The sequence below is a fragment of the Saccopteryx leptura genome, chromosome X, assembly GCF_036850995.1.
Source record: "Saccopteryx leptura isolate mSacLep1 chromosome X, mSacLep1_pri_phased_curated, whole genome shotgun sequence".
Lineage (NCBI taxonomy): Eukaryota > Metazoa > Chordata > Mammalia > Chiroptera > Emballonuridae > Saccopteryx > Saccopteryx leptura.
In genome coordinates, this window is record NC_089516.1 from 24,400,347 (window position 1) to 24,418,145 (window position 17,799).

At 39.0% G+C, this 17,799-nt stretch overlaps 1 protein-coding gene across 8 annotated transcripts in view; it reads right to left on the reverse strand.

Moving 5' to 3' along the window:
* DMD (dystrophin) overlaps positions 1-17,799 on the reverse strand; it is a 1,890,745-nt gene that overhangs the window by 657,808 nt on the left and 1,215,138 nt on the right. For all 8 annotated transcript variants that reach the window (XM_066356826.1, XM_066356825.1, XM_066356822.1 and 5 more), the window contains one exon: positions 6,886-7,097. In XM_066356826.1, coding sequence (XP_066212923.1) covers positions 6,886-7,097 — 212 coding nt within the window. The remainder of the gene's footprint in view (positions 1-6,885; positions 7,098-17,799) is intronic.

The window sequence follows — 17,799 nt, forward strand, 5'->3', positions numbered from 1 at the left end:
GGAATAAGTAACAGTGAAAAGGAAACAAATCACAATATGGTGCAATCAGAGAATAATGCTATTTCAGTCTTGGTGGCTCTGCATTAAATATTTATACAGCGGAGCAGCACCTGGGGAAACTACTCGTTACTTTCTGTGCTCTATCAGTGATGTAGGAAGCACTGGGTATGCTTTGAGAAGTTTAATGTCTTCACACCTACTTTGGGAGGAAAAGCACTATTAGGTTATTGATTCTTTCTCCTTAATCATGTGGAAATTTTAGGGGAGAACTAAAGGGAATAAAGAAAATGCATAAAGAAATGGCAGGTCCTAGCAACAAGATTTCTGATGCTTTTATTATTGTTTCAAAAATGCAAATCTTACACTGCCAATGTGGATCCATTTGCTGAGTTAATTTTGTGCAGTTTAAAAGTAAACAAAATGTATGAAAGAATGCAGCTTCCATTACTGTACATATCTTTATGGCGATAATGATATTATCAAATAACGTTCATCATCGCTAAGTAACTAAAACTGTAAGGTCCTACTTCCATATGTGAAGAAGTTTCTCTGATTAGTTTCCTTCCTCACAAAATAATTTGAGATCCTCAAATAGCTACTGTATTCATTATATATAACAAGGTCAATATTTTAAATTAATTATATGATTACCATGCATGTTTCAAGTTCCCTAAAAAATGTTTTCAAAACACAGATATTGTGTAGCCTTGGGCATGTTTATTTAATAATTTGATAAATTATTGGAGTTCTCACCCAGATAGCTTTAAGTATTATATAGCCAAATCAGCAAGACTCAAACAAGATTTTACTTCTCTATTGAATTCATGTACTCTTAGCTCAGTCAAGCACAAAACAGCTAATGCTGTCACGTTTGAAAAGCTTTTATGCTGAATTTGACACAAAAGCAATCACAAAGCAGACAAAAAAGAATTTCTCTTTCAACAGCTAAAATGGGCAAAAAATAAACAAAAACTCTAAGCCTGGGTAACTTCTCTTGACACTGGAAAAGAAAGTTTAAAATCATCAAAAAAACAATCTTTCCAAGAATTCATCGCCAAGTTTGGACCAATCTTAATAGTCTGGGGAACAACTTGTGAAGTCAACCAGGACACTGCCAAATGAAATAAATCCCATGGTGACCACTGGTGATAGTTTTAGGTGACAATGGCATATCAACTTATCTCTTATGGCCAGGGAGATTTTATTGGCACCTGTTAATGACCCACTCATTAATTACTGACACAACAGGCCAGCTACATTCTAGTCTTTGGCCCAATCAGAACTCTCCATTTGTCATCTCCTTCTGCCTTTCTCACTTTCAAGATGGACTTTTCCCAGATGCCATCTTAAATTTGATTTCTATTTTGTGAAGAGGTTATTATTGTTCCATTTTTTCTCCACTATGTTTTCTAACTCTGAGAGTAGGTTTGTTAAATGTCCAATAAGTAAGGAAATGGTTAAAGACAGAAATTAATGAAATATTATAAAGTACTAAGAATGATAATTATTAAAAGTTATATAGCAACACGTATACATATTTTGGCAATAAGCCTAACTTTAATATCAGCAATCAAAATTTTATCTACACTACGATGACCATTAAAATATGTAGATATGGGCCCTGGCCGGTTGGCTCAGTGGTAGAGTGTCAGCCTGGCGGGCAGGAGTCCCGGGTTTGATTCCTGGCCAGGGCACACAGGAGAGGCGCCCATTTGCTTCTCCACCCCTCCCCCTCTCCTTCCTCTCTGTCTCTCTCTTCCCCTCCCGCAGCGAGGCTCCATTGGAGTAAAGATGGCCCGGGCGCTGGGGATGGCTCTGTGGCCTCTGCTTCGGGCGCTAGAATGGCTCTGGACGCAACAGAGCGACGCCCCAGAGGGGCAAAGCATCGCCCCCTGGTGGGCATGCCGGGTGGATCCCGGTCGGGCGCATGCGGGAGTCTGTCTGACTGCCTTCCCATTTCCAGCTTCGGAAAAATGAAAAAAAAATGTAGATATGAAATAGAAGAGATTAGAGGTAAATATTAGCAATTATGGTTACTAAAATATCAGAAGTGTAGGTGATTTTCTTTCTTTAGTTCAGATATGGTGACTGGTTTAAATTTTCAAAGAACGTAACAGTGCTGGTGGCTGCCTTTGAAATCATGTCCCGGTGACACTGAGGACAATCATCAGTGCTGCCAGGGAGGGATGTGAGCTGCTGTAATCACAGCTCTCCCACTCTGTAGACATAGCCTGATGATCGCCTTACAAGGCGCCCTGGCTCTCTTACTAATCTTAGGCACAAAGACTCAGAAAACATTTATGCAGCACAAAGATCTTTGGTCAAATCAACCAATGTCTCCTTATGTCTCTTTTCACATTTTCGTCCTAAAAGAAAATTCTAAGTGACAAGCCAGCTAACATCACTCAGTAATGACAGCCCAGTAGACATAAAGTCCAGACCTTCATTTTATAGGCTCCCTGACTTTTATAAGAATTAAAAAGAGCAGTTTCATTACAAATGGAATCCAATGTGCAATTATGTTTTTAGTTTTTCTTAGTAAGAGAGAATATGAAAACTTCTCCCAAGTATACAATTTCATGGCTTTTCTTTTCTACCTGTTGGTTTGAGTGTAATCTAATCGTATTTGCCAATTCCTTATTACAACTATCTCCTATTCTGATTCTCAGGGTGTCTCTTGATTTGTTTTAAGCACATAGACCAGGGGTCCCCAAACTATGGCCCGCGGGCCACATGCGGCCCCCTGAGGCCATTTATCCGGCCCTGCCACACTTCCGGAAGGGGCACCACCATCTCATTAGCCAAAAGCAGGCCCATAGTTCCCATTGAAATACTGGTCAGTTTTTTTATTTAAATTTACTTGTTCTTTATTTTAAATATTGTATTTGTTCCCGTTTTGTTTTTTTACTTTAAAATAAGATATGTGCAGTGTGCATAGGGATTTATTCATAGGTTTTTTTTTATAGTCCGGCCCTCCAATGGTTTGAGGGACAGTGAACTGGCCCCCTATGTAAAAAGTTTGGGGACCCCTGACATAGACAATGGGTAGAATAGAAAATCTGTGAGCTCAGTTACAAGAGTAATTGCTACATATTCACATCCTAACTCTGCTACTTGTAAGAGGAGTTACTGAATTTCTCTAGGCTTCAATTTTCCTACCTGTAAACTGGGAACAATAATAGTATTTTGCATGGAAGGTTTTTGAGTGGATGAAATAAGCCACTATATATAGGTAAAGTAAATAGCAGTTTTTGACAAACAGCAAGTAAGCACTCGCTACATGTTAGTACTGGAATTACTCTTAGCATATGTAATTCAGGAAATGACAGGAAAATCACGGCTTTGGTCATCTTTATCTGTATTATAAACTTCCATTGAAGTTGCAGCAATACATATGATTAAATTCCTCCCATATATAACACAGACAAAAACATCAGTTTCCATGGATAATGGCTGAGTCGTTTTTCTGATGCCCTTTTAGACTTATTATTCAAAAGCAATTTTTTTTTTATTTCAAAAGTTTGACAAAGATAGTAATTATAATACAATCTTGTCTTTGTTTTAGGTGTTTAAGACACCTTACTTGTTTTGACAATAAAATTGTTTCTTTTTTCTGCTTTCATATTTTCCTTTGCAATTCTTTTTGTTTTTTATTTAAAGTTCCTTGTTTTTTGAAAAGCTGGTAAATCCTAATCATTCTTGCTACCACTTTAGAATTCTCAAAGGTTTTAAGATGATCCTTTTTCATTTGCCACCTTCCAGAATCTTCTTTCCCTAATGAAATCTGGCACTTCATATGCCTCTCATCTCTCCTCCTTACCCCTCATCTAAATCAAGAAATCAAGGGCCCAGTCCAAACTCTTTCTCCCTGCTAATCCCTCTTCACCAGCTAACCATCTTGTTCCATGATCTACAAGATGAATAGAATCAGACATTTTTTGAGAGGAAAAAGTAATAGCATAACATACTGTGTACCGTATGGGTAAGATCGGTGCCTTTATGAGAATAGCCATATAAATTCTATATTTCACATTGTCAGGAATTGGAAAAATCATTTTAAGAGATTCCTAACCCATCAGTGCTCATCTGAGTGAGAAAAATCTTAGTAGTAACAGGTATCTTGTGAAGGAATGAATATTTATTTGTCTACATGTTGCCTCCAAATGAAGTAATGATAAGTCTGCAAAATGCCATGTGACCTTCTAACATTCTTGTCAAATAAATAAAAACCTTGTCCTCATAGTAGTTCAGGTCCTCTGGAAAAGTAGCTATGGCAGAGACTGACTAAAATCTCACTAGCTCATAATTTCCATTTACTCTTCTTTTTTGTGTGTGTGTCTGTGGCAGAGACAGGGAGAGTTAGAGAGAAGGACAGACAGACAGGAAGGGAGAGAGATGAAAAACATCAATTCTTCTTTGCGATTCTTTTGTTCATTGATTGATTTCTCATATGTGCCTTGAGGGGGGGGGGGCTACAGCAGACAGAATGACCCCTTGCTCGAGCCAGTAACTTTGGGCTCAAGCCAGTGACCTTGGGCTCAAGCTGGTGAGCCTTGATCAAACAAGATGAGCCCGTGCTCAACCTGGCGACCTCGGGGTTTCAAACTTGGGTCCTCCACATCCCAGTCTGACACTCTATCTACTGCGCCACTGCCTGGTCAGGTCCATTTACTCTTCCTGAAATTAAATTGGGATCAAGTTTTGTTCAGCAGAATGTGGGCAGAAGTGATGTACATAATCTCTAGCCCTGGCAATAGAACCTCATGAATTGATCACATTTTCTCTTCTTCTCCTGCAGTGACCTTGGGAAGTTGTGAATTTAAATTCATAGTTTAGCCCTGGTTCCGTGGCTCAGTGGATAGAGCGTCATCCTGGTGCGCTGAGGTTGTGTGTGTGTGACTCCCTTTCAGGGCACACAGAACAAGCAATCAATGAGTGCACAACTAAACAGAACAACTAAGTGGAACAAAGAATTGATGCTTCTCTTTCCCCTTTCTTCTATCTCTCTTAAATCAATGGAAACATTTTTTAATTAAAATAAAAGATAGTTTAACAAAATTTAAAAAGCCTGATCTCTCCAAGTCACCATTTGAGGGAGAGCTCCCAGGAAGGGCTCCTCAACCTCTATTAAATTGCGACACAATGAAAAACTAAACCTTTACTGAATTAAGCTACTGAGACTTCAGTGTTTCTTTTTCAAATGAATTTAGTGTATGCACATATTACATAGCTTAGCATAGTCTAAATAAACACTGCCCAATTTAGAAGTGGAAGCCACTCTATCCAAGAAAACTATAAGATTTTTTCCCTCAGGTGACATAGCTAATCTAAGATTCAGATACATTCTTAGCAGAAGGCATTTTTCTGCCAGAAAAAAAAAATCTACATAAGGTTTGGTCAATCTCTCTGCTCAAGTTTTCACCAATTTACTTCCCTGTTTAAAATTTCCTAGCTCTAACCGGTTGGCTCAGTGGTAGAGTGTCGACCTGGCGTGTGGATGTCCTGGGTTTGATTTCTGCTTTAAGCAAACAGGAGAAGTGACCATATGCTTCTCCACCCTTCTCACTCCCCCTTCTCTCTCTCTCTTCTCCTCCCGTAGCCATGGCTTGGTTGTTTGGGGCCTATCAGCCCTGAGCACTGAGGATGGCTCCAAGGAACCTCCGCCTCAGGTGCTAAAAATAGCTTGGTTGTGAGCATGGCCCCAGACGGGCAGACCATTGGCCCCAGATGGGGTTTGCTGGATGTATCCCAGTTGGGGTGCATGTGATCTCCTCTCCTCTTACTTGGAAAAGAAGAAAACAAATTAAAATTTCCTAAAGGCTACCCTTTGTTTAACATTTAAAGTCTTTCCAAACTGACCGATAAATATAAGGTTTGAAAGAATTAAATTCAGGTAAAGCACCATGCATGGTGCTTGATAAAACATAGTCAAATAAACTATTTCCTCTCCTTTCTTTCTTTCTTTTATTCTGAGGAGTTGTAGACTATTAAGTAGACAAAAATATGATGCAGTTTCTTGGAGAAAGAGGAGGAAGAAGAGAGGTTGGGCTGGAGGTCAGAGAATGGGCGGAGAAAGTAAGCACAGCTTATCTCTGCCTTTACCCTTACATCCTCTCTTCACTCCTCCATTCAGGGCCCTCAAATAAAGTAGAAAACAGTAGACCTGTCACTTTTTCTAGGAAGGAATTCAGTGATTGACTTTATGTTCCTATATAAGTATGTAGATCTACTTTGACGTATTCTTACAAGATAGTACAATGTGCTTAATGAAATAAGCCAGTCAGAGAAAGACAAGTACTATATGATTTCATTCACATGGGGAATCTAATAAACAAAATGAACTAACAAGCAAAATAGAGACAGACTCATACATAGAGAGCAGGCTGACAGCTGTGATGCGGGTTGGTGAGTTGGGTTGGGGCTGGTGGAAGGGTTGAGCAAAAAAAAAAAAATACATGCTCTATGGGGAAACATCAATATTTAATAGAAGTAAACATATATCTGCTCTGGTTTAAGGGGGTGTGTGGATGTGTGTATGGGACTGTTAGACCCTATCCACCAATTCAAGTAAATTATAACAAACTGATTACAAAATTATACTCATCACAAAATAAAAATAAAGCGCAATGTTAAAATTGAAAAAAAAGAAAGCTGGTGCATTATAAAAACTGGCCCATTATATCCAGGTTATTTAACTAAATTAATTTTAAGATAAAAATTAGACATCAATTTTCATCTAATCTCTATTTTGTCTACTGTTCATTTCAGCTTAAACGTAGCTTTCTTTTAATAAATTTATATTAAAGATATTAAATTTCAATCTTTGGTGTAACTGTATCTAGTGTATCGGGAATTGAATGTTAAGAACATATTTTTGATTCTAACCTTGGTTTCTTTGATTTTCTTTTGGACTGCATCTGTGGTGTAGGGACCCTCCTTCCACGACTCGAGCTTGGCTCTGGCCTGTCCCAAGACCTGCTCAGCTTCTTCCTTCGCTTCCAGCCATTGTGTTGAATCTGTTAGCATTTCATTCAACTGTTGCCTTCGGTTCTGAAGGTGTTCCTGTACTTCATCCCACTGATTCTGAATTCTCTCAACTGAAATAAAAGGACAGACAACTATATAAGAATACATGGCAGTCTGAAAACATTTTCTTTATTTTTTTGTGTGACAGAGAAGAGAGAGGGACAGATAGAGACAGACAGACAGGAAGGGAGACAGATAAAAAGCATCAATTATTCATTGCGGCACCTTAGTTGTTCATTGGTTGCTTTCTCATATGTGCCCTGACCGGGGGCTACAGCAGACTGAGTGACCCCTTGCTCAAGCCAGCGACCATGGGCTCAAGCTGGTGAGCCTTGCTCAAACCAAATGAGTCTGCACTCAAGCTGGCGACCTTGGGGTTTCGAATCTGGGTCCTCTACATGCCAGTCTGAAGCTCTATCCACTGCACCATCACCTGGTCAGGCTGAAAACATTTTCAGTTTAACATCCAAGTTTCTAAAATTTAATATTACTCATTAAAACCTTATTCACTTTGTTATAGCTAGGATAGTGGACAATGGAATTCCTTATTTTTTTTCAATAACAAACATGAGTTTCTATTAAATTATCTTCCTGAAGGTGACCTAGAACATCAGTAGTATACTTAAAACTTTAAAACTCGTCTATTCTCAATCCTGAGAACCAAATATGAATACACTTTTAGGAAGATTCTAGAACAGAATAATCCCAAACACCTCGCCCTTACCACTTCAGTACCCAACAGTCTGGCTTCCATACCATCACTGGCATTTCATTCCTCGAAGGCTTTGTGTTGCCACAAAGTCTACCTTGCCATCTAAGTGGCAGGCTAGACACACCAGGGAACTGACGGTCCCCTCTTCCCACTCCACCTTCCCTGGAGCAGCATGTAACCAATGACTGATGGTAGGAGGCATGGGGGTCTGAATATTCCAGCGCAATAATGCTAGGGGAAGGGTCTGTGAGGCATGTGTTTTTCTAGGGTTCTAGGGTTCTCCCAGTGAGGTAGAGCTCCGGTGGCCCACAGTGGTACCCTGCTTGATAATGCACCATCCTTTACTGGTGTCTTGCCACATCTGTCTCACTTCCTCAATCCCCTACTGATACTTTCCTCAACTCCCAAATAAACCACCTGCTCTCAGAACCTTCTTCTAGGGTCTTCTGCTGGGCCAACCTAAGAGCAGGCAGGCACTTTGGAAACTTTTGTAACAATATCTAAAAATCTGTGCCGATTATATTTTGTAAGTGTGATAGGCATATACCAAAGCTATCATTGTTATTTTATTATTTTTGGTATCATTGTGCGTCAAAGATGGGGATTGATGGCCTGTAGATTATGCTCTGAAATCCTTCATTTTAGAATGTTAAAAATAAATATGATCACACTATCTTTTCTGCATGCTGGTTTCATAAAATGGAAATAATGACATGGAAAACAAGTAATAAACCACCATCTACTTTATCCATTAAGTAAGAAACCCGACAGTCATTCTAGATTCTTTCCTAAGCCTCACTGAACAGCATATGTAATTGGTTACTAATTTCTCAAATACAGAACTACCCTCTTTTCACACATTACCATGGCAAAGCTCTATTGTATTTTGCCTACATGTCTGCAATAGACTCCGTAGAGTTCTCTTTCCCTCAAAAGTGTCATAACATTAGACAAAGTAATAATATACATATGATCACCCCATTCTCTTGCTTGAACCTTTCAATGTCTTTCCAATATTCTCTGGAATATCTTAGCTTGATATACATGTTCCTCTGTGATCTGGCCCAAATAGTCTTCTTGCTGGTAAAAATGTGATTCTTACATGGAATCGCAGAAAAAGCAGGTTACACGACCCACGTTTGGAGATTAGGTTTTCACAGTAAGATTTATTCAGGGTTGAAATAGCAGGTTCCCCATAGGTATTCAGTGTCTCATTTCCGTCTATCCCACCAAAGGAAAAAGTCTATGAAGCCCGGCATAAAGATCAGAGTCCAGACATTCTGAGTCATGTGCAGTCCTATTTGTCTTCGTCTGGTTAGCAAACTCTGTGTTCCTGGCTGTGCCCCGTTGGTGCTGTGTCCAGGCTCGGAGTCCCCCTGGCTGCCAGAAGCTGGCTGGCCCATGTGGGTTTTTAGGACTGCATGGCTGCTTAGAAAGACTCACAAACAAATGGGGGGAGTGCATATTTCCAAGCAGGAAGAAGAGAGAGAAGGGCCAGATCTTTGTTCAGCCTGTTTATATTTTTGCATTGAGAAGGATTAGCTTTAACCAATCAGTTTCTTTAATATTATATGGGTTTGCATTGGTTCCTCCCACTAACCAATCAGATCTTTTTTCTAGGCTAGACTCGCAGGCTTCTATGGTCACCTTCTTGGCTTTCGCTATACACAAGTTAAAGTGGGAGCACAGAAGCACCTTCCCCCATAGTCTGGGGTTGAATCCGTTATACCCTGGGGAGATGGAAAAACTGGTTCTTCCTAACCCACTGGGGGATTGTGTCCTGAGGGCTCAGGGGCTTAATTAACCTGTAAATGCTAACGTTTCCTAGTAAATGGAATGCTGGTGCTTCTTACTGAAGCAGGCTTTCCAGGTTTATAAACTTTAATGTCCAATTCTCTTTGCTGGCCCTGGCCAGTTGGCTCAGCGGTAGAGCGTCAGCCTGGCGTGTGGGGGACCCGGGTTCGATTCCCGGCCAGGGCACATAGGAGAAGCGCCCATTTGCTTCTCCACCCCCCCTCCTTCCTCTCTGTCTCTCTCTTCCCCTCCCGCAGCCAAGGCTCCATTGGAGCCGGGATGGCCCGGGCGCTGGGGATGGCTCCTTGGCCTCTGCCCCAAGCGCTAGAGTGGCTCTGGTCTCGGCAGAGCGACGCCCCAGAGGGGCAGAGCATCGCCCCCTGGTGGGCAGAGCGTCGCCCCTGGTGGGCGTGCCGGGTGGATCCCGGTCGGGCACATGCGGGAGTCTGTCTGACTGTCTCTCCCCGTTTCCAGCTTCAGAAAAATACAAAAAAAACAAAAAAACAAAAACAAAAACAAAAAAAACAATTCTCTTTGCTTCCTTTCCCCATTAATATCTAGCTACCTACCTATGTTAACAGTCTAATAGGCTTATTTAAAAAGAACAGTTTACAGCATACTGTAATTGGGGTGTAGGAAAATCACCAAAGATAATACAAGAACTAGGTCTTGCAGCAGTAGTGCTGTTACTACATCTGGGTGCAAGAAATCAGGGGAGGGAGAAGTGGCCAGAAGCTGAGAATCAGGAGGAGAAACCGTCTTCAGAAGAGCAATAACTTTTGTCAAGGAACACAGTCAGCCAGAGGCAACTTCACAGGGAGGCAAGTAGGAGAATAAATATCCTGATCTCAGTCTGCCTGCTCTAACCAATTTCCTACTAGGGGCTCCCCAGTGGCTAAACCAACCGGAAGCCAGAGGGTACAGGAGATCTACTATGACACAGATCAGCCTCCCAGAGTAGAAAGCGGGGTAGAGAAGGGTCAACACGGGCTATGGATGGACAAGCAAAATGTATACAGAACAATAAAATAAAATTTCACTTCTTATTTCATGCCAGTCTAGTCCTTCTTAATTAACTCAAGTACTGGCTCCATAAAGTTTTGAGAAGTTATGAGTTAAAGAAGTACTTGAGCTATTTCATAAATGAGCATCAGGACTAGACAGACACTACAAAACTAGTGACTGTGACACGAAATCAAGAAAACGTAAAACCAAGTAAGTGGCCCTCATTATTTTTATCGGGTTCATTTCTGTCTGGGTGTTTGCTCTGTGTTGCAAAACCAGATGACAGATTATATTCAGCTTCCATTAACATGTCAACCTCTGTTCAAATGGCGGTCTCTCCTTACAATCTTTTAGCACTATTCTTTTCCATTTGCTTCATTACTGTTGTCCCCGCTGGGTAGCACAGCAACTGTTATAGTTGAGATTTATAGTTACTGATTATTCTTCTATTTAATTTTTAGTTTACAAAATTAATAGTGTAAATGCTATTATAAGAAATTGTTTAAAATACAAATAAAATATCTTTAAGTCTTCTGAAATATGTTTCCATCACATAATTGGTATTCTTGTTACAAACTACTTTTTTTCAACTTATATCAGGCTACTTTATTATTTACAGTTGGCACTGTGTTTTTCTTAGCCTATTGTCATATACTATATGTAATTGAAAACAATAAAATGGCCTTTTCTTAAAGTGTTTGATTCTAATTTGCCTTTGCCTTAATCAGCCTTAATTAGTGATGTTATATTATGTTAACTAAGTTTTTAGAATGCCTAGTAATTCTTACATAAACAGGGTAAGCCATTCAGTCATGCCAGTGAATATTTACACATCCAAGAGTTCATTTCAACAGATATAATCCAAATTTTTAAAGTGCGCATAACTTGATATGAAAAAGTACTTTTTCCTATTTTGTGGGTAGATATTTCTTTTTTTTTTTTTTTTTTTTCTGAAGCTGGAAACGGGGAGAGGCAGTCAGACAGACTCCTGCATGCGCCCGACTGGGATCCACCCGGCACGCCCACCAAGGGCGACGCTCTGCCCACCAGGGGGCGATGCTCTGCCCCTCTGGGGTATCGCTCTGCCGCGACCAGAGCCACTCTAGCGCCTGGGGCAGAGGCCAAGGAGCCATCCCCAGCGCCCGGGCCATCCCGGCTCCAATGGAGCCTTGGCTGCGGGAGGGGAAGAGAGAGACAGAGAGGAAGGGAGGGGGGTGGAGAAGCAAGTGGGCGCTTCTCCTATGTGCCCTGGCCGGGAATTGAACTCGGGTCCCCCGCACGCCAGGCCGACACTCTACCGCTGAGCCAACCGGCCAGGGCCTAGATATTTCTTGATTGTGGAAAAAGGAGGAAATTTTTATAGCCTAGACCATTATTTCAGACAAACATACAATCTGAATGTCTGTTCAATCACAGCAATGAAAGTTTTCGTCCCAAAGCGGTCATGTGTGTGTAATGTAGCAAAATAAAATAGTTCATTGGAATGTGCATCCCACTACGGCTGTGCTTTCCCATCTGTGACTTTCAAGTGTACATGGTCATCAGATAATCCTTAACTGGATAAATTTACAGGATACAGACTCACTCAATATCCATCCACTTCACTATGGACTGCTACTTAGCAGTCCATCTATCTAGCCTGCTGGTCACCATTTAATTTACCATCTACTAGGGAACAGGCATTATGCCATGTACTAGGTAAACAAAGGAGTCTACGATTCCCTGCCTTCTGGCTGGTGCCTGCTAGATAGAGGTATTAGTCATTATCTACTCAAAGAATCCATGATGAGCAGTTCCAGGGAAAAGATAGTGGAGTTCAATCTTGGTTCTATTCAGAGGGAGGTTTTGAGGATCATCCACATAGGACTATTATTGTAGTCAGACGGATTGAAGGTGTTATGGCATAGCAGTACTCTATGTTGAGAAAGAAATCTAGAATTAGACATCACTACAGAAGGGTTAAAACAGAATTCATCAATGTGAATGCATTCTCTTTGGTACGGTGTATAGACTAAGCAGGTCAGAGGGTTAAAAGTGGAGTCCTAGAAAATACAACACATAAAGAAAGAGTGCAGGGAAATGTAGCCAATAAGATAAAAAAAGGGCTCGAGAGACAAAAAGAATACTTGGAAAGTATACTTTCATAGAAATATGGACAAGAATATATTTTAAAAACACTGTTAAGTGCCATAAATGTCACAAGAGATGATAAAATCATATTAATGAACATTTATTTTAATACCTACATTGCTTGAAGCATGGTTTTAAATGTATTAACTCATTTAATCATCATGATGATCTTATGAATTAGGTATCATTGTTTATGTTGTTGCTGCTGTTCTCTGCATTGAACAGATGAAGAACTAGAGATATTGTTGAAGAAATAGAGGCATTGTTAAAGAACAGGTTTAAGATCATACAGCTTGTGAGTGCTAAAGCCAACACTTGGACCCAAGCAGCCAGACTCCCTGAAGCCCATGCCAAGAGTATCCACTGGCTTTGACTACACGGGATTCCTTGAATCCATACAGAAAATGATTTTAAGTAGAGCACAGAAATCTTATTGTAGGGAATTGACCAAGGAATCAATGATGGATGAGAGTTGGAAGATAATTACTGCTTGTTGGTGACAACTATTAGGCGTGTTTCTCTCTATTTCCCAGACTTCACTCATCAGGGTTGAACACCAGTTGCCCACAGCAATAATCTGCTCAATTACTGGCTTCTTTCCTTTCCCTATTTCACTGTCCCACTTCCTTACTGGTACTTACCTTGCAAGTAAACACTTTACTCAAACCATTGCTTGAAGGTTCGCTTCTGGGGAAACCTAGTCTAACTTAAGAGTTTTATTCAGTAAAAAAGAAATCCTTACGCACAACCCAGTCTTTGGCACTAGTATACTTTCAATAACTATCGGGTGAACTGTACATGTAGACTATTTCAATTATTCACGCTTCCTCTTTATAATGATGCAAAAATGCCACTTCCAAAATTAACCCTTGCCCAGGACCTTGAGTCTTTCTTCCTGAAAAGCAATCATAGTCTCTGTATTGCATTCTGGGTTTACATTATTCAAACACTGGCTTAAATCTTTTACATTTCCCCTTTAAGTCATCTCCATCACAAGTAAACAAATATCCTCTGGGTATCCTTTGTCTCTAATAATGCTTTTGCATCAAACTGCTTTTTCTTTTTTTTTTTTTTTTTTTGGTATAACATCATCGCTGTCTTGTTTACTAGTCGAGTAGCCTCATTTGATGAAAAAAAAATCCATAAATTAAAAGTTACAGAGTGAGACTCCTGAGAGCTAAAATTAATCAATGAGCTCCCTTTCTCTAACATTTTAAAAATAAATGTAGATCAGAGAGAATCTGTTGGCCTGTCTTGTTGCATCAGCCTATCTTTTTAATTAAATTTTAGACTGACTAGTATTGAAAAGTACATGTGTATCAGATAAGGATATTTTCCATCGGCATTTTCAAATTTTGAAACATACTGAGCTCTAGAGGATAATAACCACAATAAAATATCATATTGTTATTAACATAAGTACAATTAAACGAATACTAAAAAGACAATCAGCAGATGTATCTCCCCTTGTGAAATAACCAACCATATGTGAGAATCCATTTTGCGGAGCAGAAATTATGGAGAGATTATTTCCATTGCAAAAGGATTCACCATAAGCTTTCCCTATATAGTCAATTTATCAAGTGTATTTAAAGTATTATTTGACCTGTATTCCAGTGTCAGGTATTGCATACTTACCCTGCACTCCTAGAGAAGTCCATACTTAAGTTCGTTCACCAAAAGATATGGACTAAATAGGAAGAGTCTCCAAACTACCCAAATTCCCATCTACTATAAAATGGATAAATACTTTGTGGCATATTTATCAATAGAATACTATCCAGCAACAATAATGAAATATCTACAACTATATGCAATGATATATTAATCTCACAGACACAATGTTGAGGGAAATAACCCAGCCCCAAACAAGGACATACTATTTTATTCCATGAATATAATGTACAAAAACCGGAAAAAGAAAGAATGCTACAGAAGTTACAACAGTGGTTACTCTTGTGGGACTAGTAGTCACAGAAAGAGGCATGGTGGGGGCTTCTAAGGTTCTGGTCATTTCTTGCTTTAGGTGACGATCACACAGATGTATTTAGTTTGTGCTAATTCACCAATTTATGATATGTGCACCAGATGTTGATGATATGTGCCCTTTTCCTTGTGTATATTGTACTTCAATAAGAATTTAAATCAAGTATTATTTGACTTGTAAAATATATTCTAATGCAACTTTTGAAAATTCATCTTTTTTCAAAAGGGTTGCAACCTGTGAAATATGCATCACTTTGACAGATATGAATGATAATAAGAGATGCACTATTTTGCATTTTAGAAATACTCATTGGACAATGAATTAGGCTAGCCTCACAGAAATCAATCAGCACATAGAGAATAATGAAGCAGCTATTCAGTTATCTAATAAAAGAAACAAAGTCATGGAATAGAGTGATCTACCTATCCTAAGAGTAGATCCTGCAGAAACATATAAACAAGAATTTTAGATGTCATATATATATATATATATATTCCATTTTGTCAAGGAATGAAAGTAAACATAATATCTCAAGATTATCAGAGAGAAGCTGTTATCTTGGAACTCGACCACTGTAGCAGTTGGGTATTAAATAGACATGGTAACCGTCCATAACTGGGCAACAATTCAAACTAGAGAATTTTACCCCACTCACAACAGTTCATCCAGGATATTAGTGATAGACCAAAGATATCTTATGGCAATGTATTTGGTCACTAGAATCCATACTGTTAGATTTACATTTATACCAGATTCATCTAACATGCAAAAGTGAAACAATAATAAAATATATGCATATAAACTCAGACAATCTGTGCATGTTGATAATTGAAGAGCTATCCAAATGTGTGCATTTCTCCTCTCAGAGGTCCATCATAGAAAGCTTCTCAACTGATTTGTGCAGTAAGTAGATGCTGGATAATGAAGGAAAATAAATAACCATTGCTAAGACTCAGGATGACAGACTGGAACTCAGCGTGTGTCCTGATTTACGGATCTCCAAAAGTGTCAAATTGGAAACACAGCAATCATGTCAAGAACCACAATATCGCAGAGAAAAGAAACAGTTCAGTTGATTGAATACGTACTAATCTATCACTTCAAGTTTTTTAAGCAAGCTATGTTTGATTTTCAATATACGTTCTTGACTGATATAAATTCTCATGACATCGCTCCTAGAGAAAAATGTTATTTCCAAAAATGAAATGATTGCCTTTTGAATATACATTGGAGCAGAACAACGACCAGCTCTCTTGCAATTTCTGCACTCAAGTTACAGTCTGAGAATTAGAAGTTTCTGTGACTAAGTTTTAGAGAGAAACCTTGACAATTTAATTTGCAAATGTTGATGCACCACAACTCTAATTTCCTCAACTGAAAAACTGAAATAATGAGAGTTGCACAAATCAAGGAACTGTTGTGAAGATAAAGTTCAATAATAAATAAAAGCATCAAGGACCATACTAAAGCAAGATGTTATAGCTTCTCTATACAGAGAAAATTTAACAATGTCTATAACCATCAACAAACATTCGTGATCTGCTAGGGGGAGCACACTGTGGATCTCAGTGATTCCCCAGAGTACACAGGAGTTCCATGTAGAATAGACTGAGTTGGAAAAGTTAAACTTCAGATAAACCTTTGAGGTCATACGAATGGGTGAAGAGTAGCATATATTAACAATGGTCAACTGTAAGGAAAATTTTCGCAATTGAAATTAAGATAATGAGCTCTATAGTACTTGTTAGGATCAGAAAAAAGATATGAGAATCACAACACACTGTTCCCCGAGACTAAAACAGTCAATAAAATATTAGGCATGACCGAGAAAATAATTGAAAACAAAGAAACCACCATTATCTTACTCTTGTACAAAGTTTGGACACAACTTTGCCTTGAGCAATGTGAGCCCATTTCAAAGTTGGGCATTCAAAGACTTATAAGGTGCCAAGGAAAGTGAAAATAATAATAACCCAAATTATAGGGAGTATCAAGATTTCTTCCTCCTACTTGCAGAGGACATTTAAACATGGTTCTATAGAAGACTTATCTACAGTTAAGCTCTGCAAAGAGGAGTCTCAAGTTATACCCATTAAGAAGAAGAAGCCAATACGTTAGCCACAAAGTCAAAGGTAGCTAATGTGAGTGGACATCTGCTTTATTTAAGAACAGGAGAGAAGGAGTGTGGTTGCTGTGCAAACATAGAATAAACCATGTGAGACATTTTGGACCAAAAAGCTGGAAAGAGCGGAGAGTTACAGGCTCATGAGTAAATCCTAGCCACCATGACTGATTTTGATACCTGTTTTGTCTCTAAATCCTGGAAAGCCAGAATTCAGGAACAGTCAAGCACTTAAATCAAATTCATAAAAAAACCAACCAAACAACAACAAAAAAACAGACCCACACTAAATAAGTTAAAAATATTTTATGACATTACTCTAACAATTAAGGTTAGTTTGAAGATGACAAAGATCAGTAATTTAATGCTCTTTTCACATTCAGTTTATACCCTATAAAGAGGGGATAATAATAACAAGATTAAAGAGGTAATGGACACAGGGCCTTGAGCAGAGTATCCGGCTGCTAACTCTTTCTCAATTATATGGCTATGGACGGGCCAGCGTGCACTTCAGTAACATCACTGAACTTCTCAAATCCTGAGCTATAAAGCAGGGGTGGGGGTAGACTGAATAATTCCTGGGGTTCTTTCCTGCTCTAACAGTCTGTGAAAGACATAGTCCTTGAAGTTTCTCTCAGAGATAGAGGTTCACCTTGCAAAGATGTTGGGAAGAACTGTCAGCCCAGTGCCCAGGTGAACAAATAGTGTAAGGACAGCTATATGTGGTTCCCTTGGATGGACCATCGGTATGACTCAGCTGGACAATTTTACATTCAGTTATGCTAAAATTCAGTTAAAATAAATGCAAGCCAATCTAAAAAAAAGTTCCTTTATACATTTTTTTAAAATTAATGTATAGTTGACATATGACATTTTAGTTTCAAGTCTAAAATATAATGATTTCATATTTGTATATATTGTAAAATGATCACCATAGGAAGTCTAGTTAATACCCAAAACTTCTTTCATTTATGGGGTCATAATATTTTTCTTTTAAAATTAATTATTTCATTTATTTTAGAG